The 22,649-nt window shown below is 41.3% G+C and overlaps 4 protein-coding genes across 7 annotated transcripts; all 4 read left to right on the top strand.

Moving 5' to 3' along the window:
- Positions 1 to 1,168: 1,168 nt before the first annotated feature.
- ppardb (peroxisome proliferator-activated receptor delta b) lies at positions 1,169 to 9,192 on the top strand. Of its 3 annotated transcripts, none has more exons than XM_038722721.1 (8): positions 1,169 to 1,294; positions 4,365 to 4,760; positions 4,861 to 5,012; positions 5,130 to 5,268; positions 5,665 to 5,867; positions 6,075 to 6,281; positions 6,375 to 6,618; positions 7,125 to 9,192. In XM_038722721.1, the coding sequence occupies exons 2-8, from the start codon at positions 4,424 to 4,426 to the stop codon at positions 7,370 to 7,372; spliced, it is 1,530 nt and encodes a 509-aa protein (XP_038578649.1). In that variant the 5' UTR covers positions 1,169 to 1,294; positions 4,365 to 4,423; the 3' UTR covers positions 7,373 to 9,192. The 3 variants fall into 3 exon arrangements, with proteins under 3 accessions (XP_038578649.1, XP_038578647.1, XP_038578648.1); XM_038722719.1 differs by having other exon boundaries at positions 1,189 to 1,565; XM_038722720.1 differs by lacking the exon at positions 1,169 to 1,294 and having other exon boundaries at positions 2,383 to 4,760.
- Positions 9,193 to 9,356: 164 nt separating this feature from the next.
- Positions 9,357 to 13,825, top strand: mkrn4 (makorin, ring finger protein, 4). 2 transcript variants are annotated; one of them, XM_038722722.1, is made up of 8 exons: positions 9,357 to 9,498; positions 10,565 to 10,693; positions 10,781 to 11,031; positions 11,121 to 11,203; positions 11,307 to 11,563; positions 11,731 to 11,838; positions 13,401 to 13,500; positions 13,600 to 13,825. In XM_038722722.1, exons 1-8 carry the CDS (start codon positions 9,428 to 9,430, stop codon positions 13,735 to 13,737), a joined length of 1,137 nt encoding a protein of 378 aa, XP_038578650.1. In that variant the 5' UTR covers positions 9,357 to 9,427; the 3' UTR covers positions 13,738 to 13,825. The 2 variants fall into 2 exon arrangements, with proteins under 2 accessions (XP_038578650.1, XP_038578651.1); XM_038722723.1 differs by lacking the exon at positions 9,357 to 9,498 and adding an exon at positions 9,636 to 9,661.
- Positions 13,826 to 13,903: 78 nt separating this feature from the next.
- fance (FA complementation group E) lies at positions 13,904 to 18,511 on the top strand. Its single transcript, XM_038721906.1, has 11 exons — positions 13,904 to 13,933; positions 14,562 to 14,896; positions 15,856 to 16,441; positions 16,641 to 16,685; positions 16,778 to 16,834; positions 17,202 to 17,345; positions 17,427 to 17,550; positions 17,781 to 17,856; positions 17,986 to 18,052; positions 18,152 to 18,277; positions 18,362 to 18,511. The coding sequence occupies exons 1-11, from the start codon at positions 13,904 to 13,906 to the stop codon at positions 18,464 to 18,466; spliced, it is 1,695 nt and encodes a 564-aa protein (XP_038577834.1). The 3' UTR covers positions 18,467 to 18,511.
- A 1,700-nt stretch (positions 18,512 to 20,211) lies between these two features.
- On the top strand, positions 20,212 to 22,444 carry rpl10a (ribosomal protein L10a). Its single transcript, XM_038723594.1, is given in 7 exon segments — positions 20,212 to 20,323; positions 20,749 to 20,820; positions 20,921 to 21,001; positions 21,728 to 21,876; positions 21,973 to 21,990; positions 21,993 to 22,144; positions 22,227 to 22,444. Coding segments are annotated over 7 exon segments (648 nt in total). The 5' UTR covers positions 20,212 to 20,318; the 3' UTR covers positions 22,398 to 22,444.
- Positions 22,445 to 22,649: the final 205 nt, after the last annotated feature.

The raw sequence follows: 22,649 nt of genomic DNA on the forward strand, positions 1-22,649 counted from the left end.
TTTACTTATAGAAGTAGGAGATTCTTATATATTGTCTATATATACTGTGTGGGATGAATTTACCTGCCAAAACATTTGATATTTGTTACTTTTTTGATATTGTTTTCTTTTTTATGGTAACAGAATTACAAAACACAGCTAAAGGTTACAGATTGCACAACCTTAAACTCTACTAAACATTGCAAGTAGCAGATGACTGTAGTTTTTAACTTTCTTGTTTCTTGGGGAAATTGTATTTCTCATATAGCAGCACTTCTAAAGCCATGTAATTATGAATGCAGACTTTCTGAAAACGTTTATTGAAGTGTACAGTATATACCATGGCCAGATTAACCCTGCTAGACTGACCTAATGTAAATAGGATGTGAGACCCACCATTAACACCGCTCTCAGTTCAGTGTGTAGAGTATTCCCATGCTGGAATATTACATGGTCTCAGTATTGCTGTGTGATGATTAGAAAAAAACACAATTTAAATTAGGAATGTGCACCATAAAATAATAAAAGTCTTAAAACTGGATTATGGCACAGAGCTTCTTGTCAATACAGGGCCTAAAGATCAGGTAATAAAGCAGTATGTTTGTTGCCCTGTTTGACCTATTTTTAGAAAGGTAGTTCTGTTGCCAGATATCAGCTACTTTGGTTTTTAGCACAATGTTATCATAACCGATCTGAACTGGTGGCCAGAGCAACAAAATTAAGAATTGTAATAAACCATAGTTTTCCTTTAAGGCCCTTATCACATCCTTTGGTACTGTGATTTATTAGTATCCAAGCAAAGCAACCACGCGGGGGGGTCTAGGCCATAGTTTCTTGCTTTGCTGGTTGGTGAAATTTGTCTAGAAAAATCATTGTATTTGATATAAATTGCTTCTACATGTTTTTGATCATGCAATTCAACTTTATCTAGTGAAAGTCTTTATTTCGACTTAAATCACAAATGTGCCTAAAATGGCTTTAAACTACACGGACAGGCTGTCTGTCTGTCTGTCTCTGCAGATATGATCAAAATCACATACAGCTTTTTTCCGTATCACTGCAGTATAGATCCGAAATGTTGCAGATGACAGAAACAACAGTGCGTGTTAGCCTTAACAGAGACCTTGACTTCTCAGAGAGCTGTTTGCTGCCTGATGTGTGTGAGTTGGGGGGGGCGCTGTGTCCTGGCATGTGACGATGGAGGAGGAGAGGGGGTGAAGCAAAGCAAAGCAAAGCAAAGCAAAGCAAAGCTAGGAACAACAAGGAGAGTCGGGGAGGGATTATCAGTCCACTACGCTTCTCTTCATTTGATATGGTAGCGAACAAAAAGTGTCTAAACTGTTTTCTCTTGAGCTCAGCGGTTTGTCAGCTCGGCTGCCACAAGAAGGCCTGAATCAATCTGAAGTTTATGTTAGCAGTCTGACGTTAGCTCCTGCTGCTAGCTAACTCCTGGTGGTGACTTCAAACAACTTGTCAACAGCCGATCGATCCGGGACGGGACTGTTTTCGCTACTAGTTTATGTTAGCCTTGTTGGCAAATCCTTGTAGCATAAATATCCACTGAACCAGCAGCACTATTGGGAGAGGTAAGCTAAGTTGGCAAGCCAGCTAACGTTGTTTAAAAGCAAACACGGGAATGTGGGTCAGCAACGCTAAAAGCTAGTAGTAGTAGTACCCAGTCAACATTCAAGGTTAGTAGCTAACTAGCTAAGTTAGCTAGCCGTGCCGACACTCTTCGACGACCTCCTGGCATGCTAAAGATACTCCTGATGTTGTTTTCACTTTACGCAGATATAGAAAGTTTTACGATAGCCATGTCTAGAACTTATTCTTCCTTTCATTTATCTTATGCTTGTTAACATTATCTTGTCTCCGTCCTGTCATTGACAGGACAATTCACAGTAATGCTGGCAGAAATTTCCGAGAACCAGTGTGACAGGTTGGCAGCTGGACGACAAGTCTTGACAGTCCTAAGTGGTGTTTTTTCCCCAATGAAACGTTATGGAAAAAAAGCTGAGGTTTTGTCCCGCTTTGGGCCGTCATGTAATGACTGTATTCATACTGAAAACATCAATAACTATTTAATAAGTTAGACGCTGTGGATGTTTGTCAGAGCACAGCTTCATACATGGACGGATTAATCCACTAGGGGGCCCCGGGGCAAATATGTAACCCCCCCACCAACCCCCAGAGCCCCCTCTCCTACCCAGCGATCAACACTGCTCAGTGTGTACATAGTGCATGCGCCCTGTCCCCTTAAAGCACCCAGTAAGTATATCGTGAACCCTACCATGGAACTGAGGAAAACAATAATACAGATGTCCCCCAGCTCCAATAGAGCCAAAGTTTACTTTTTCAGATAGTGGAGAACAGACTGAAATGTTTAGGACACATTCACATCAGACCAGAAACTGCGATTAGCTTAGGAATCATGACTTATGGGACCTGTGTGTACATAGAAACGGGGCCCTTTTTTGTGCCCGGGCCAGCAGGACTGTATTTTTAATTTACATTTTAGCCTCATAGACACATACTTTGATTGGATTGAAATTTGTGAGTTGGGGTGTGTGGTGTAATGCTGCATCATTGTGCTCCTCAGATGGTCCCATTTCCCGAGTTGTGAAGTCTTTCTTCCGACTTCGGTGTTCAAGTGCTTTAAGTCGGAATATGGAAATAACATGGATGCTACTATAAAGATGTGTTGGATTAGCATTATCATCCAACTATGCTGAAACAGTTTGAAGCTTTCCATTACAAAGTTACTTTTGTGTCCCAAAGTTGTTACTGCACCAGTACATTACCTGAAACCAATAAAATGTAGCTTGTTCTGCAAATACTGCTAATAAAAAACGGTCCTAATTAATCTACTTCAATCTACATTGACAGCAAACTAGCCGTTATAACCTAATACACAGCAATAATAATTTTGCACCATTATTTCAACGTTTCTAATCATCAACCATGTTGTCCACCATGTTTAATGTGTATGATGTCGGCAACTCGTGTAGCATAATTTTTCTCTGACTTAATTAGTTATTGTGCCGACTTCAGTGGGCGTTCCCTAGGGGTAGGGGAAAAAATCGATACAGCATAGCATCGTGATATTTGCCATGGCAAAACTGTATCGATACACGGACACCAAGTATCGATATTTTATTAGATAAATTTCAGATGGTACAAACAGAGTAGTGTATCTTCTTAGTTAAACAGATGTTGACAAAGTTTGACTTTAGGGACCTAATTGGAAGTTGGAAAAAGGTAATAAATTGCAATATATCCCAATATATTTAAAATCGCAATAAAATCGAATCGCAACATAAATATTGTGATAATATCGTATCGTTGGTGGTGATTCCCACCCCTAGCGTTCATGTGAATCTTCCCAGTTGGGAAAAAAAATTTCAGTTTATTCTGACACTACATGAAGGCATAATAAATATGTCTACCAACAGAGGTTTTGCCATACCGTTTGTACTGTGGTAGCGTTCTCTTTCACATCTGAGGGTGTATTACCAATGTCGGCATGTTGCTAATCAATGAGCAGGACGGCTTTGTGGCTTTTGTTGGATTTGTATGTGATTTTTGTGGGTGATTAAGTAGCTTTAATCTGTCAGTCATTATTGCTGAATTAGATTCGTCACTGGTTATTTTAATGGTTTCTGTTACCTCATGATATATCTCTCTATATATATGAGCGAGCAAGCGAGAGAGGCAGAGAGAGGGCGATATGGATTTGAAAAGACATATGTCATTATTAACAATTTTAGGCATAACACCCACACAGATTAGTAAAGTGTTGCCTTAAAGTTTGTCTCAATGAAAAACTGGGGTGTTCAGGTTTATTAATGGGTCTGGGGCCCCTGCTTTTCTGTTCTGCTTCCCTAAAGGCTAATCCAGGCATGCCTACACAGCGTGTGTATATCATGTCATAAGCCTATTACTATCAAGGGCATTCCCTGGCTGCTGAAACACAACCAGTAGTAATGGACTGGCTCGGGAAAGGACACCTAAAGAAACACATTGTCAAAGACTTGTAAATGCTGTTATTTCAGTTTCAAGTGATCTAAAGCTAAATAGCTCCACCATATATTCCTTGTGCACAGTGTGCTTTCATGACAAACAGAAATTTAGAGGAGCATTTTGGCTCTGCAAGGTGTTATGACAAGCTTTATGCTCAGTTTGGCTAGTGACACTGTGGTCACTGGAATGGGATTTTTAACTGCTCACATGCTGGATCTAATAGCAAGGCATATGATATGTGGACATTTGAGACCAGTTAAAAGTGTTCTGTTGGTCAGTCCTGCTCTGACTGTAATCCACTTGTTAAGTACACACTGTTCATTTAATATTGCTTATTTAAATCAAAGTATTACATTCTTTAATAGTGGAGCTATGATGGCAACGTGACAGGAGGGAAGCCGCTGAGTCAGCTTCAACAGGAACCATGGAAGGGTTTCAGCCAACTGCTACAGAGCAGCACGACAGGGTGAACGGCTACTCCTCCCCCAAATCCCCACAGGACACGGCTGATGTCAGGTGGACGCCACCAGAGGGAGATTCTGGAGGTTCGGACAGCTGTGGGGGGACAAGTGTGTCGGAGCTGACAGACCTGCAAGAGTTGAAGGCAAGGGAAAGTGAGAATGAGGAGGACAAGGAGGAGAAGGAGGCAGTTCCTGCCTCTAAAGGCCTGAAAGGGGACCAGAAGAAAAAAGAGAAAGAGAGTCTGGATGAGGAGAACAATCACAGCAAGCAAAACAGCAGTGCAGCATCCAGCTATACAGGTAAGACCAAAATCCTGACCTGAAGCATGACACGTTTAGATGACAGATAATTCTTAAGCCTTAATATTCATGTTTTTTTGTTTGTTTTATTTTCATGCAGACCTGTCCCATACCTCGTCACCCTCGCTGTCAGAACAGCTGCGTCTTGGCCGAGAAGACAGCACAGGGTCTGGGATCAGCGTGGAGTGTAAGGTCTGTGGGGACAAGGCCTCTGGCTTTCACTATGGCGTGCATGCCTGCGAAGGTTGCAAGGTAAATGCAGTGTTTGCATCACAGCAAAATAGCTAAGTAAGATTACAAAGGTCAACAACGATAGTTTTGTGCTGTTTGATATGAGTTGCTGAACCGGTTCCGTTGTCTCTCTCTCAGGGCTTTTTCCGGCGGACCGTGCGAATGAAACTGGAATATGACCGCTGTGAACGTTCCTGCAAGATTCAGAAGAAGAATCGTAACAAGTGCCAATATTGTCGATTCCAGAAGTGCCTGTCTTTGGGAATGTCCCATGATGGTGAGAGGGAAAATATGTTGGCATGTTTACTCAATAAATTAGGCTGTGTTAATTAAAATAATTAGGCATATTCTATTTACATATCCAAGACTTGAATGTGTAATGTGTAATTTACTTAGGGTTTAGCTTAGATGGATTTTATTGAATGTGAGGTGAGTAACAAATCTGCTCATTTATTTAATTTCCCTTCTAAACTCCTTTGGAACCTTTTTACATGCATGAAAAATGCTGTTTCTCTGGTATTATTGAGGGGATGGTCGATTTATTTTGATTTACCAAAGTGGGTATTTTGCAAACTTGGAAAAAACAAAACCAGTTATCAGAACCCATCCATATCACTGTGTCCGGAAATACCCACTCAAAATAAGACCAGCATGTCTATGTGTGTCTGCTCAGCGATCCGATATGGACGTATGCCTGAGGCGGAGAGGAAGAAGCTGGTGGCAGGCTTGCTCGCAGAGGAGCTGAACCACAGCAAACCAGGTGGTTCAGACCTGAAGACCTTGGCGAAACAAGTCAACACAGCCTACCTGAAGAACCTCAGCATGACCAAGAAGAGGGCCCGCAGCATCCTAACGGGCAAAACTAGCAGCACCTCGGTACATTCCAGTTTTAGAACAGCTCCTCTGAGCTGGCCAGCCTGTTTCAACAGATATATTGAACTATAAGTTATACATGATCATCATATGATCACAAGAATATTTTGTTCTATCTATTATCAGGGCTTTGTGGCTCTGGTCCTAAACTGCCGGTTGCTTCAAATGCTATCTTGTTTAGAAACTGAAGCAGTTTTGTCCTCCTTTTAGCCATTTGTAATCTACGACGTGGACACACTCTGGAAGGCAGAGAGTGGTTTAGTATGGAGCCAGCTAGTTCCAGGTGCACCCCTGACGAAGGAGATTGGGGTCCATGTGTTTTACCGCTGCCAATGCACTACGGTGGAGACGGTGCGAGAGCTCACCGAGTTTGCCAAGTGCATTCCAGGGTTCGTGGACCTCTTCCTTAATGATCAGGTGAGTTTACTCAGTGTGCTATATGGTGAGATTGTTTGTATGTCGCTGTTTCGTTGAGGTACTAACATACAACCATCTGTGTTTTTTCTGCAGGTGACTTTGCTGAAGTATGGCGTGCACGAGGCCATTTTTGCCATGTTGCCCTCTATCATGAACAAAGATGGGCTGCTGGTGGCCAATGGCAAAGGCTTTGTGACCAGGGAGTTCCTGCGCAGCTTAAGAAAGCCCTTCAGTGAGATCATGGAGCCTAAGTTTGAGTTTGCTGTAAAGTTTAACGCTCTGGAGCTGGATGACAGTGACCTGGCCCTGTTTGTTGCTGCCATTATTCTCTGTGGAGGTAACACTGAAGGGTTTTCTAGTTTGAAGAACGTCATACTTGCTTGTTATGTTCAGGGTATCTGCATGTATGCATTATATCTGATTGCAGGATGTTGGGAGACACTCTCAACAGACTAAAAGAGGGATTGTTTCAACTGTAAATTGTGTATTCGGGAGGTTGTTGAATCTTTTTACTTTTTCAATCAGCACCATCAGACCTGTAGCAGTCACTGTCACTGCTAGTAGTACCACCACTGCTAAGAAGCTCTTACAGGGAAACCCAAACGTGTCCAGGTTGCATTAGTTCAATTAATTATATTATTAGTAGTTATTCTTATATACTGCTGGTTAGTAGTTCGGGAAAAATGTGATATAACAGTAAATAATAAGTAAGTAAGGCCATATCGTCCCTTTTGGTTTCCCATCATACTTTAATATGTGTGACTGTGAAACAGGTGTTACATTTTATTCTATTTGGCAAAATTTTACTTGTGACTCATCATAAGGTGTCCCCTGTTCTCGCAGATCGTCCCGGGCTGATGAACGTGAAGCAGGTGGAGCAGAGTCAGGACAGCATCCTCCAGGCCCTAGACCTCCACCTTCAAGCAAACCACTCTGACTCAGTCTACCTCTTCCCGAAGCTGCTGCAGAAGATGGCGGACCTCCGTCAGCTGGTTACCGAGAACGTTCACCTTGTACAGAAGATCAAAAAGACTGAGTCGGAGACCTCGCTCCACCCTCTACTACAGGAGATCTACAAAGACATGTATTAGTTCTCCAGCAGAGACTGCTTTTAGTGATACTGTTACAGAATGAATTTACATTTATAATAATACACTGCATTCAGTACAAGCACTGTTCCAAGTACGGGAATGGACTTTAACATGATGAGGCAAAGTTACGTGGTAGGGCTAACACAATCAGCAACGTCTTCTCAATGTCTGCATTACCCTCAGCACAGTAATGTGTGTGTGGCTTGTGTGTGTGTGTGTGAGATAAGCATCTGGAATCATTTGCTGCAAGTCCTAGTTTCCCACAACGCTCGCTTAACAGAGAGAATGATATGTTTTCTCACTGAAGCTGCTCCTATTACATTCTAATAGCGAAGCTGACCCCAGAGCAGTGTGTAGAGAGAGCTTCTCCTCGCTCACGAAGCTCCGTGTTTTGCTGTGAAGGGAAAGTATTTCATGTTCTTACACCAGTGGCATAGCTGAAACAGAAGAGAGCCGTCAAGTTTGTGCTGTGCAAGAATTTCTTATGATGCCAATGTCTTTGGTGGAGTGATTGTTCTCAGACTTTTGGTAAATCTGAAGATGCACAAATAGGTTTTTGTTTACATCATTGTCATCATCAGTGACCGCGCTACTTTGCCAATTGGTTTATAGAACACAAACTGGGCTGGCTCCAGCAGTGTAGGGCTCTCTCAAAGCAGCTGTCTGTGCAATACCTTTTTTTTCCAATTTGTCAATAAATGTAGAGATCCAAGTTATGTAGATTTTGTCTTAAAGCCATCTACCCAAGCGGTAACTGCACAGATTTTGTTTCTGAAGCTGACACTATAAACACACAACGCATTGAAGTACAAGGGACCGCATGTTTGTTTTTTTCTTTATTTTGACATGCAAATTATTATGAAATTGCAATTTTATGGTTTTTCTTAGTTTATTCTTTGTAATTCTGTTACTAATTATTTGTAATTGTTGATCATATTTGTAAGGGCAAAATATGAATTATCATCTTGTTTTGTGTAATAAGTATGTCTGCTCTTTCATATTACATGCCTGTCTATTTACTTTAGGTTGTACCAAATATATCGTCAAGCATACCAACAAACTTTTCCGTGATGAGGAATTTGGACTTCACGCCTTCACACAGGATTTACCTAAAACCAGCATACTGTACCATGATGTCATTATTAGGAAAATTGAAGATTAGAAATCAACAGACAGCAACTAGTATCATAAGTCATTTCCGGTTTCACCTAAGATATAACCACAGTCCTAGGTTACTACCCTTCTTGTGTACAGTCTGAGTTGTCTTGTCTGAGACACAAAGTGTAACAGCCTTACAATAGTGTAACCAGGATTCATAATTTTCCAACTCTTCCCCACCCCCACATATTCCCATATATTCTGTAGCAACTCTTTTTTTTTTTTTTTTTTTTTTTCCACTGTACTTTCTTCTGAATGGACTTCAGTATGTGAGCAATGGTGCACACAGTCAACCTTCAGAAGCCTCCTCTTGTGCTCTTATTCTGTCTTGATCCTTATCTACCTCTAATGTATGATCTGTGACATTATTCCACTGTCTCATCTAATCTGACTTTTTTTTGTTGGGCCTTAACTCCTGTTATTGGTACACATAGCAAATTTGATATTATTGGCTGATAGGTGTGGATGGATAAAAATGGCAAAGTACACCAAAAAAGTTGATGTAAGCTACCTCTATGCCTGTGTAAGGATGTAAGGATGGATTTACATATTTGTTCACAAAAACATGTTAAGACTTGAAATTACGTCCTGATAGTCACATGTAACCTATCTAGAGATCTAGTTTAGTTACATCTCACTTATAAAGTTTATTAGAAACATAACACCGATTTTTCTCCATTGTTTTTATTAAGAGGCAGGTTATATGCCTAATACAATGCACATATCAACTTTTTTCACTTATTAAAGTACTCCCTGGTATGATTACCATAGCTAATTAAACGTTGGGTCAAATCGGAATATGTAATACGTAACGTCCACACGTCGACGTCACGATTGTATTGGTTCGTTGTTGTTGATTGGTAAAGGGAAACGGCTGTCAACTATTTAGATACTGAGATGGAGGGTGCTCGGCGGCATGCTCAAAACACACGGAGGATGGACTCGGTCCGTAGTAGAAGTATCTGTAGGTAAGCGGCGCTTGTGTTTTAAGCGGACACATGGTGGGAAAGTAGTAGCGTTGATCCTGAGAAACGTTACTAACTTGCCTGTTGGTGCCACCGACACCCTGTGGTGCTAACTAACGTTATACTTTGAAGTGTTGCTGTCGAACGCGGACGTTATGGCTCAAAAGTGCGTTTTTGACGATCAAAACTTGTCAACAATGTGAAACTAAGTTCATTTATGGCTTTCAACTTTAGGAAAAGAATGGTAGCGTGGAGAGCCTTGCAAACAAAAGGATGGAGTGTATCAAAAGTTATTAACTAACGGTAACTTGTTGAAATATTAGCCGGAACTGTTCAGTTTAACGTTGAGGTTAAGTCAGTTATGGGCAACGGCAATGCCCTCTGTTCTGTATTTTTAGTGTTAGTTATCGCGTTAAATGTGAAACTCATCTATAACTTAGCAATTTTTCGACATAGCTAAGTAGCTAACTAAGTGATTGTTGGTAACGTTTTGCACCAGCTGGAAGCCTCAATTTCCGACAGCACGTAAACACATCTTATTGAGGCGTTGAGGGACCCACAACTATGTGTGAAATGTTATCCCTTTCCAGCTAGCTAAACATTACACAAACTGAAAACTGGGTATTTCTAAATACTGTTACTAGCTCTTTTAATAGGGCAACGGTTAATTGTCTTTTATTTACCTTTGTTTTTTTTTAAACGTTACCTGTTCTGTCCTTAACACTCCACAACCTTGGTCACGTTATTGGAATTTTCCACTCGTTAAACGATACATGCTAGTATGTTTTTGTGTAGCTTTTTATACGATTTTGACTTGAAAGAAGACTTGACTTGGACTTTATTGACTTGGGACCTGAGGCAGGCCTTGCATTGCCTCACACTTATTATTTGTACCTATGCATTGAATGGACCAGGCCTCAGCTATGTATAAACAAACAAACATGGCTTGTGTTGCATTTTTGACTTGGAAAACTTGTTACTTGACTCAGACTTGCCCCAAAAGATATAAAACAGCTCTGCTTCTAACTCAACATGGGAAAAATTCACTTCCGTCCCTTTTGCATTACAGGCGTTTCATAAATGGCTCTTGCAGATTTGGTCCAAGGTGTAATTATCGTCATGAATGGCCAGTTATACCGTCAGCCCAGATATGTAGGTACTTCCAGAAAGGTGGATGCTGGTATGGTGAACGCTGCAGGTAAGCTATTTACCCCCCTGTAAATGAATGAGAAAAGATGACATGCACATATATTTCCTTTGCTCATTCAATATTTTCCACCTCTAGATACCTCCATGTTCTTCAACCTGAAGTTGATGCAGCTGTTGCAGGTAGAAGAGGTTCAATGCCTGCCGTCTCCTCCTCCTCCTCTGTGGCTTACGCTCAACCTGACAGAAGGGGGTCAGAGCCTGCTCTTCTGCAGGCTGAGGTGATGTCCAGGCAGGAATGCCGCAGATCAGAGGTGATGCCTAATGTGTCAAATCCTCAACTCAACATTGGGCGCCTGGCAGCACATATTGCGGAGGAACCATTGCACGGTATTTGGTGTTTTCATGGGTTAAACTGACTTGGGTCAGCATTCCTCCATACTTCACTAACCTTATTTCTTTTTTTTTTCTCTTTACAGATACTCTCTCTGATCACACTGCTTCTTGTGATTCGAACCAGAGCTCTGAGGATGCACAAGCATGTGTTGGAAGAAATGAGCAGGTTCGCTTCGTTTTCAAGTCTTATCTGTCTACAGGGCATATTGGTGAATTAAACCAAATTGAACCCAGGAGGCTTATACTGATTACAAAGTTTCTGTGACCAGGAGACTTCTTCCAGTTATACAACAGAGGATGGTGGAGCTGCTGCTGCGCCCTCTAGTACCCAAGGGAAAGTGGAGGAAATGCAGGCCTACCTCCAGAGTAAAAATGTGACTTGTGGGATCTGCATGGACAAAGTGTATGAAAAGACAGACCCAAGAAACCATGTCTTTGGAATCCTTCCAAACTGCAGTCACGCTTTCTGTTTACAATGCATCATGACCTGGAGGAAAACAAAAGACCTCGGGCCGGACGTGGTTAAGTAGGTTTCAGTTCAACTTTGTCAGATTCAGGGGTCCATTATAAAACATGAAACATCACCACTGACTCGCAACACCTCCCCAAAAAGTTTCATAAATATTTAACTGTATCTGTCAATACCCCGTTAAAGATTTCACTTGACATCACTGTTTAATGATTATTCCTCAGGAGCTGCCCACAGTGCCGCATAAGGTCACCCTTCTATGTGCCTAACAACTACTGGGTTGAAGGTCAAGCAAAGGAAAGGGTAGTCGCTGCCTTCAAAGAGAAATTCAGGTATGGTGTGAGATTCAGCTTTCATAGATGCACTAATGACTGCAGCAGGGCTTAACGCGACTCATGACCTGATGAGTTTTAAAGGAATTTAAGTCTACCCCTTTTATACATCATTGATATGTAGTTCTCTATATAGGTTTCAGTCATCCTCTTAATATCGCTTATCCTGCATGTTTTTTGGGGGGGGGGGTTCCTGAACATGGACGTTTTTAAGAAGTAATTCTTGTGCCTGATGTGCTGTGGGGGTTGCATTAATATCAACTGAGTTATTAATCTCAACCAAGTCTCATCAAAGGTATGTGATGCTACCAAAATCAATCTCCAGCTTCATGTCTCGCTGGAATATGTAGAACTTGACCTTGATTTAAAATTGAGGGGGACTTGTATTAAACAAATGGGATGGTCAAACTTCTTATTGCACTGATAATTTGGCCACTTACACAAATTCTAATAAGCCTATGTTTTTGAAGCGTACAGATTAACTTGGTGATCTAAAACACCTCTTTAGAGTAGGGCTGCTCAATATATCGTTTCAGCATTGTCATCGCAATGTGCCCATGCGCAATGGTCACATTGCAGAACAATGTAATGTCAAGCAAGTCAAATTAACTTAATCACCTCAACTCTCCTACAAGAGAAGTCTGTCTGACGAAACATAATTTACTCCGATTTTAAGGGTTCTTGGATACAGTTTGTTTTTAGTGAGTGACAAGCAGGCTCTGCATGCACAGCGAACAACCAATTGCACTACTGTTCTTGATCAGTTTATCAACAGCCAAAATGGGCCTTGAAAATAAGTGAGGAACAGGAGAAAACCACTGAAACGGTGGATTTGGTTGCAAAAAGAAGCACCTTTTGTAAAGATGCACTTTTTTTTACTTATCATTTAAAATATGTTTACTGCATTAAAGCTTAAAGGATAGTTGGCACACAAAGTGTTAAAACTGAAGATTGTTTTATTTGAAAAGAATTTTGGGGGTTATTTCGTAGGGAAAATGTATGAGGGGGGGAATTAAGGTAATCTGGTGAAAATTCCTTTCATATTGCAATATATGTCACAGGAAAAAGCAATGGCAGGTTTTTTTCAATATCGTGCAGCCTTAATTTAGATCCGTGAAAGTTGACTGGATTTGAGCTGAACTGTGTAATCACGAAGACGGTGTAAAACTGGTACAGAAGTATTGTAGGTCAAAGTTAAGCCATAAAGTAGCTCCTTTGATGCAAAAAAGCACACTAATTGTATCTGATTGGACCAACACAAAATGCATTGAATTAAGGAGGTAATGATACAGAAGACTCATTTCACAGAGCTGAATTACCCTGATTAGGTATTAAAACTATATTTGCAAGCTAGAACTGCACATCCATTATGGTGCTACATTAGTATATGGGAATAAAATGGTGTTTTTTTTTTTTTAATGCAGTTTTCCTTTTAGCATTATGTAAATTTTAATGTGACATTGCTTGAAATCTCAGGCCAATGGTGAATTTTTATGATTTGTGTGAGAAATTGCCACATGCAACTGAAAAGCCTCCTGTCCTCTCATCTCCTGTGATTCTAGTAAGAAAAGCTGCAGTTACTACACGAGATACAGATGCTGCCCCTTCAAAGCAGAGTGCCTTTATCGACATGACAAACATGCACGTCACAGGTCATTTCCGGTAATTATAACCCCTGTTTTATGCTGTCAAGATTTCACCACCATTGGTATACATGGGGCAATGTGCTGGCGTTTACACTCTTTGTTTCTTGATCAACAGTATCCTACAGAAGATGAAGACGATTATGATGGCGTCGACCTTCTTAATCTTTTCATAGCCATGACCCTTCTAGGTGGTGATGACGATGATGACGACTTTGACTTTCCTTTTTACCTTTCTGAGGAGTATGATTTCTGAGGGGGGGGGGGGTTTCAGTCTTTTTGTCAGTGCCTGAAACCACTGAATGTGATGGGGTTTTAATTATAAAACTGGCCCCAGAAGAACACATGGCTGTATTTTGACCCTTCTGTCAGTATTGAAACATCTTGTTGAGAAGCCATGTTCGAGATCAGTGAAATCAACCATGCGCCATGATGGGGCCAAGTGTGTTCAGGTTTTTAATTGCAGCCAGACTATAGCAGGTAATTTTACAGATTAGCACTCATTCAACCAGAGAGGAATCAAATCAGCTGCTACAGTCTGGAAAGGGGAACCTGTACACTTAGCTCGCCACAACACATGGTTTTGGTGCCCCTGCTCTAGAAGTAAGCGCCCTAGATGGGACACTATAACCTCTATCTCTAATGATTGTGTGGTTAAACTGTGGCCTTCTAGTTTGGATTTATTTCCCCCTCCCATGGCCATAGAGTAAAACATGTAGACTGTTAATTTTGAGTGCTTATTTCTGACTTCTGTCTGAGGAATTGTGACCATTTTGATATTTTTAAGTGTTGCGTGGATGGTAGTTTTAACTGTCTATACTATTACCCTCCTTGCTAATGTCCACTAGTGATGGTACCTGTCTAAGGTAACAGCCACAACGCCCCTCTTCCTAGGTTTGACAAGAATGTTAAGATTTTTATTTCTTTTAAAGAAGTTGTACTTGTACACAGAAAATAAAACATTGCTTCACACTGTCTCTCTGAAATGTGTGTCGTGCTCTTAATACTTGTCCAGTTATAAATGGGTTCATCTTTGGTTTGCGAGGATATAATCTAAGCGCTCTTGGCTTTTACCACTAGGTGGCGCTGTGCACTGTACAGCACAAATGTATAGAAATTGCCCTCGCGAAGAAGACATGTATACAAAGATGGCGGGAGGTCAGCAGCAGACTGACCGGGCATCGTGGAAAATCTCACCCCGGAGTATGGACTGTACTGGGTTCTGAGTCGGTTGACGCGCAGTCGAAGCTGCTGGTCTGGTCGCTTCTGTCTGGAGCCTCCGGTGCCCACAGAGCTCTGGGCGTCTTCCACAGGCAGCAGCAGGCCAACCCCGAAATGTCACTGTCTAACTTAATAGAAACATTGTGCCAAGACGAAATAACCGGTCCAGACTCTGAAGCGCAGCCTCTGACTGTGTAAGTAACGTTAACCGCACCATAGGCTGTATATAAAAAGAACCGCACACGTACGACACATTAGGCTCACATAATGTCAAGAAAAATGATATGATAAACAAGAAAGCTATCAAAACTGTGAATTTATGTACTTTATCCCAGCTCCTTTCATTTTGTCTTATTTATTTTAATCTATATTTCTCTTGCTGTGTTTTTATTCCCCTGGCAAGTTCTCTGCTCTGTACTCGTACTGTTTGTCTGTATGTTGTATTGAAGCAAATTTTTTGAACTGAGGGGGGGAAAAAGGTTTAAATAATAAAACGGGAAGGGATTCTTACTTTAATAACATCAACACCAGGACATTAATGTTGAGTGTGGGAACCATGACCACATTACGTTGCATAATTTCTCACATCAGACATGTTTAACTGTGTGCATTTCAACTTGCAACAGCAAATCTCCGTATTGGAAATGTTCCAGTGTGGCATGTCAGTGAGCAGTGCTGGAATTAAGTACATTTACTCCTTGTACTTTACTAAGTATTAACATATTACTCTGCTACGTTTAAGAAAATAAATATCTTATTTTTACTCTGTAACGTATTGTTAAAGCCCAAACCAACGGTTCTCAGTCTTTGGCGTGTGACCCCTTATATAAACTAGTTACTAGTTGGCACCCCATGTCGGATACATTACACCTCAACTTTTCAGATAGTGTCATTTAAATAATTGCTAGAGACCCAAAACGGTCAACCTAGGCACACAAAAATTAATATTTAAGAAGTTAAAACAGTAACTTTAAACATGTTTTTATTCTTTAGTTTTAGTACTGGGATTTTTCTTTGCATCTGATGTGTTTATTGTGCTTTAACATAACACCCTATTGACTTCTGCTTAATACCATGAAATGATCATCAGTCCATAAGTGCTCACATCTATATTATGTCAAATGCCTCACACACATTTTCTTTCCTCACCTAGTAAACCCCTGGTGTGCCTGTTTCCAGCATTATTCAAACATAACCTTCTGTCCTTCATCTACCTGGTGCGCTCTGTTCTTCCTCGGACCGCTGTCCTCCATCTGCTCACGTGCCTCGGCCAGGACCCTCATCCAAGCCCCTGGGTCACTGCTCTGGTTAGACAGCTGGAAAGAAACCTTGGGGCCCATAGTGAGGAGCCTCTGTACACTCCACTGTGCAGCCAGAGACTAGAGAAGCTGTCACAGCGTTTGGCCGGTTTTGGTGAGACTGGAGGATGGGCAGAGTGCTTCAGAGGTCAAAGAGTAGAATCTGAATCGCAGAGTGAGTCTGGTTTATCGGAGCTGGGGACACAAAGGAAAAGGAAGGCCAGCTTTGTCACCCTGGACTCAGACGGTGAGGAAACAGGACGGCAGAGTAAACGGCTGAAGGTGGATGTCTTTGGTAGTGAGCTGCTCGATGCCGAAGAACAGAGCGCAAAAGAAGAGATTTCAGGAAGATTAGAAAGTGATGCTCCAGTAGAAACCCCTGCTGAAGAACTGCAGCTGGCACCAGACAGTGGGTGTGATGCCCTACCTGAACACATAAAGGTAAAGACACTCAAAGGGAAGACAGGATTTATCTGTCCTGTCTGCGCTGAAATGTATTATCCATTTTCATAATTTCACCAATTTAATTACTTTCCATTAAAGAACAGAAAAAGTATGCTGATGGGATCTTTGTATTCATTTTCATCACTCAGGAAACAGTTGAAATAACAAAACTTGGTATGTTTTTGTGTTTGCTTAGGTCGCTGTTTTTCAAATAAAAGAATTACTGGAAAATCAGACAGAGGTAAGAAGAAACTTTCTTTTAGCCAGAACTGTTGGCACAGACTGAGAGTGACTTTTTGTAATACTAAAATCATTATTATTGTCTATCTGCAGTGGGACCAGAGCTCCACAGATGTGTTCAAAGTGCTGAACGAGTGTGACCCCGGCCAAGTATGTCCTCATCATTTTTTTTATCCCTGCATTGAAATATTTAAAGGTGTTTTTAAGATTTTATCCAAGACAAATATAAGCTCAGAAATCTGAGTGAAGATCTCAACAAAAAATGAGTTTAACAAAGTTAGTAGGTATTTTAGAGCTGTTGTATTATGTTGTACATGTGTCACTGATTGTTTAGCAGCTCTAATATAAGAAATAAAGTGGAGAAACAGATTATCCGCTACCACTTACCACCACTTAGTTTAGCTCGTTGTGCTCTACACCTACACTCTGCACAGGAGAAATACCTTTTTTGACCAATCATGAAGCTTTCTGATGAGTTGTGAAAGTACTAACCCACATCTCTACGTCTCCTGTTTAGGTGGAGGTGTTCTGTTGCCTGCTGAGTTTTCCTGACTTACCGGAACAGACTCTGCCCAAACTGTGCAGCAGTATTCTGGCTCCCTCTCTTGACCTCAGCTACAGCACGGCAGCAACACTCATCAAGAGCCTCCTGCTGGAGAAGGTGCATCACTGAATATGCAAAGGATGCAACATGAGTGGCTGTGTTTGATTGTGACAGGATATTGTTTTATTATACCCGCAGGTCCTGTCACTGTCAGAACCGGCATCCAGATGTCTTGTGACTGCAGCGACATCACTGTGCAGCCACTTTCCCAGACCAATGTGCCACGCTCTAATCGGACCAGTTTTAGAGGAAAAGAACATTGGTGAGGAAAGGGTAGAGCTACAGCTGAGGGCAGTAATCATTTATTAACACTGCGTATCATGGGGGGGGGGGGAGTCAGAGTCAGTTTGTTACAGAGCAGCAGCCATGGAGCTGGCATGGATTCGGTGTCCTGGTTCAAGTACACATAAACAGGACAGATGACGGGCTGAGCCAGGACCTTGTTCCTCACCCCTTGGCCCCAACATCAGTTAATCCTTGTTTTGTTATCAGGGAATCCACAGGCTGAGCTGCTAAACAGACTGATAGAAGGCTGCCTGGATTCCCATTACAGACTGCTGGTGCTTCAGTAAGATAAAACAATTAAATTCTGTGTTTACTTGTAACTGCTGTAAAAAGTCAAATAAGCACAAAGTCATAATAGATTCAAATGGTTACTAGTTGTTTGTTGATGGAGTCTTTTACACCCCTCCTACAGAATGACATTCAAAATAGCATGGAATGAGGCAGTGCTCTCCATTATCCACAGCTTGTTAGACTCCAAGGTAATCTCACTGTTTATTCATGGGGAAAGTGCTGCAAGACCACTTAGTCATAATATTCATTGTTATTGAGGTGTCTGTTTCTTTTGTTTTGTTTTTCAGCCTGATTTGAGTGAAGAACTGTTCACACAGTTCACAGAACAGCTCGTGAGCCAGGGTCCTCAATTCACAAAGTCTGTGAAGTTTGCAAAAATGATGCTAACAGTCCTCACCAAATATAGCAGCCATGTAAGTTTGTAAATGTGTATCACACAAAATGGCTGAACAGTTGAAATAGTATTTGTAATCTCTCTTCACAATCTGTTTTTCCAGGTGACTGCTGCACACAAACACTCCCTGTGCGGTTGCCTATTGTTAAATGAGACCTTCCTGAAAAAGTCTCTCCAAGCTGCTTTGAAAAGAATCACACATACATGAAGTTTCATCTGACCTAATGCCTGTTAATAAACCCATTTAAATAAGTGCTTGCCTACTTTTTGACAATATTTTGACTTGAAAATGAAGCACTTCGTTCCACCAGCTTGACACAGAAAGAGTCGAATTTTGTCGGGTCTTACAGAGAAGATTCCAAAATGCTGACTTTTGTGTACTTAAAAGTTTGCTATTACATTCATGATGTGTCCCTGTGTGTGCGTGTGTCAGTGTGTGCATGTGTGTCAGTCTGTGCGTGTACGTGTGCCTGTGTGTGTGTATAACTCAAGGGTGTAGAATTTATTAGGGACTGTAGGGTCATGTCCCTACCAACATCTAATAACTACTGAACTGTCCCAACCATTATTTTGATCAAAACAATTAAATCTAACCACTGTTGTCCGTCAGCATCTAGTCAATGTATTTGGTACGCAAACAGTTAACAGCTCTTGTTCTTTACTACGAGTCCACTGCGTTTAACTTTTGAAAGATTATGTCTTCCGCTCTCCTATGCCTCAGCAACTTCTAAACATCTTCAGCTGGGAGATGTTTTATTGTCCCCACCATCAGTGACATGAAATATCTGCCCTTGGCATAGCTTTACCTGGATTCAGTGTAGCATCTTTAAATACTAAACATAACGTTTTTTTAACATTAAAAACATACATTGGTGGAATGTATCTAAGTACATTTACTCAAGGACTGTTCTAAAATACAACTTTGAAGGAACTCTACCTGAACATTTCCATTTTGTGGTCCTGAAACTTCTACTTAACTACTTTTCAAAGGGAAATATTGTACTTTTTTCCTACTATAATTATTATATAAGTTATCCTGCAGATTCAGATATTACATACAAAAACCCAATCAACTTCAAAAATATGATGGACAGTAATATACCCAATAGTATATAAAGTAATTAGAAATATTGTTACATTGACCATCTTCATCACTAAAATGCTGCTTATGTTATGGCATCTGCATAACAAAATCTGTACTGTATATATTAATACAGCACTGACGGGCCATTCTGCCGCAGAAGTACTTTTAACTCTTTAAGTACATTTTTTTGATAATTCTTCTGTGCTGTTGTGACTCTTAAGGGACTTTTATATTAAGGTATTGCTTGTTTTTCTTTTTTTTTTCTCCAGATATAAGTACTTCTTCAACTGTAAATATTTATTGGGATACTGAATTGTACACCCAGCGGTCTTAATTTAAAAAGACAGGGGGGTTTGAACTTTGCTTTATTGAGAGCATTCATATTTAGTCAATATGTCAGTACAGTCTACAATTCCTTTTTTAGCCATTTATTTCCCTAAATTGAGAACAGCACGTCATAAAATAAGCATAATTCAAACTTTTTCTGTTACGCCCCCTTTTAGAAGCCGTAAAAAGTTCCAGCCCCCCGACTCCAGAAAAAGTGGATTTCTTTAACAGCACTGACGACTGAAATAAAACAAAAGATTCAGGTTAGCAAAGTAGCCTTGATTGCATTAGAGCTCTTCATCACCACATGAATCTCATGCAACTTTAGGTCTGCTCACCGTCCATGCCCCCCTGCAGTGGCAGTTCGCCCCCACAGGGGGGCCCGCCCCCCAGTTTGAGAACCACTGAAATACAGCAAGATATATTTATATTTATTTCTAACCACATTAAATAAGCGACGCGGATTAATAATATTATACAACGTCCTTATTTTTATAGTTTAGATAGATGTGTGTAGTAAAAGAGTAAAAGGAAAAAAAGCGTCGTTTACGCGTTTTGATGACGTCACTAGAAGGCCGCCTTTATTTTGCGTAACTTCCCACGGTACTTCCTTTTCATCGTAGCAAGGCGAGAGGGACAAGCCGCTAAAATGAGGTTAGACACAAGTTATCCTACAAATGTCAAAAAATAAACTGTTTCCACATTTACACTAAGTTGTTTTACCCTCCAACGTCTGTAGTGTTATTATGTTATGCGGCTGTTTTGTTATTTAGTGCAGTTTTTCAGCATTTAGTGAAGCTTAACAGATACGAGCCCGTTTCATCTGCCGGTGCTCAATCTGCCACGCTAAATTTTGGATGTAATCCGCCTTCATCCACCGATTTAAAACGTGTTTTAGAAAACAACCCAACGTCCGATGTGTACATTAGCTCTCCTATATTACATTAATATAAATCTTTCCGGACTTTCTAGCGATTTTATCACCGTTAGTTTGCTGCGATACACCGCGGAACTGGCTTCACTGAGAAAGTGAACAGTGCATTTTCCTCAACATATGTTCTGATATTTTTATGTTACAGTAAGGTTTCCAGGGATACGCTGTATGAAGCCGTAAGAGAGGTCCTGCAGGGCTCTTTGTCCAAGCAAAGGAAGTAAGTTCCTGCGACCAAAGTGTTTTAACCTGAGACATTTGGGCCTTGAAATAAAATGCAGAAATGGGATATTTTAATGAAACTTGCCGTCTGTCTGTAGGTTTGTGGAGTCGGTGGAGCTTCAGATCAGCTTGAAAAACTATGACCCCCAGAAGGACAAGCGTTTCTCCGGCACTGTCAGGTTCGACCTTTTACTGTTTCACCCACCCTTTTCCCTGTGTGCTTCCAGCCCTGTCTGAGTATTTAAGCAGCCTGTGAAATGGCAATTAATTACAGCAATCTCGAAGAGTAAAAAATAAAAGTCCAGACAGGCCAGGGGCAGACATGGAGAAGTACTCTGGGTAGTCTGACTGAGCTGACCCAGCCTTGGCTGGCGAAGGCAAAGCGGGCGGACCCCTACCCTGGGTCTTAAAACATGAGGGGAGGTTTTGAGTGGCTGAGCTTTTTAAGTTCATGTCCTCAAGCCGACCAATTTACGTTACCAAAGAGGTCAGCTGGACACCGGCCATGGTGGTGGTATGGGTAAGAGATTTTCTGTTACACTGTTGAATCAGGAAGGTGTCATTTGGGGAGGGCAGTTTCTTCTGATCAAAGATTATAGAGAAGTAAACCTAGAGCCAACATTTTTCATCACAACTTTGTGTAGTTTATTTTTTTCCCTCCAGTTGCTGTATTGTACAAAACGAGTTTTAGATTGATAATCAGATACCTGTATTGGCCAGAAATGCACATGCCAGCTGTCCTTTGACTGACCACATTGCAGATTATGTGGCTGGACCAACACCCAGAATGCAATCTGACAATTCATCTGTCAAATTATCAACCATACCTGCCTTACTTCCAACTGATGGCCCCTGGGTTTATGTGGTCGTGAGCAGCGTCTTGAACTGATTTTGTTAATCTACAGGCTGAAGACTCTCCCCAGGCCCAAGTTCTCTGTTTGCGTCCTGGGAGACCAGCAGCACTGTGACGAGGCCAAAGCTGCTGAACTGCCACACATGGACATCGAGGCTCTCAAGAAGCTCAATAAGAACAAGAAGCTTGTCAAGAAGCTCGGTAAGAAGTTGACATCATGAACAACCTGACTGGGACGATTGTAGTGGACAGGGTTTTTTAAAAACATCTTGTTTCCTGCTTCCCCTCCCATTCTAGCCAAGAAGTACGATGCCTTCCTGCCTCTGAGTCTCTGATCAAGCAGATCCCTCGTATCTTGGGCCCTGGGCTGAACAAGGCCGGCAAGTTCCCCTCCCTGCTCACACACAACGAAAACATGACTACCAAGGTGGACGAGGTCAAATCCACCATCAAATTCCAGATGAAGAAGGTACGCGAATCTGTTGTAGACATTGAGGTTGTGATAAAGAAATTGATTGTTGCCTTACTGAACAATATTCTTTGTGTCATAGGTGCTCTGTCTGGCTGTAGCTGTAGGACACGTCAAGATGACAGAGGATGAGCTTGTGTACAACATCCACCTGGCTGTCAACTTCCTGGTGTCTCTTCTGAAGAAGAACTGGCAGAACGTGCGAGCCCTCTACGTCAAGAGCACCATGGGCAAACCCCAACGCCTCTATTAAATTTACAGCTTTTCTATCAATAAAATGTGGAGATGCTCCGAAGTTGACTGTTTTGTTGTTTTATTTTTGTCAGATTGAAACTTTGGTTTTCATCGCTTTTTAGCGTTTAATGGTCATGGACAAAATTTTCGAGAGAGATATATATTTGTGCCATCTAGTGAACTAACCCGTGTCTCTATGAAAGCAGGACAGTTGTAATGGAGGGTGTTGCATAAGGTTCTATGTAATATGTCACTGTTTTGGGGTTCCAGC

This window comes from Micropterus salmoides, unplaced genomic scaffold (assembly GCF_014851395.1).
Source record: "Micropterus salmoides isolate LMB-PRFRI ecotype aquatic unplaced genomic scaffold, ASM1485139v1 Ms_hic_scaffold_16, whole genome shotgun sequence".
NCBI lineage: Eukaryota > Metazoa > Chordata > Actinopteri > Centrarchiformes > Centrarchidae > Micropterus > Micropterus salmoides.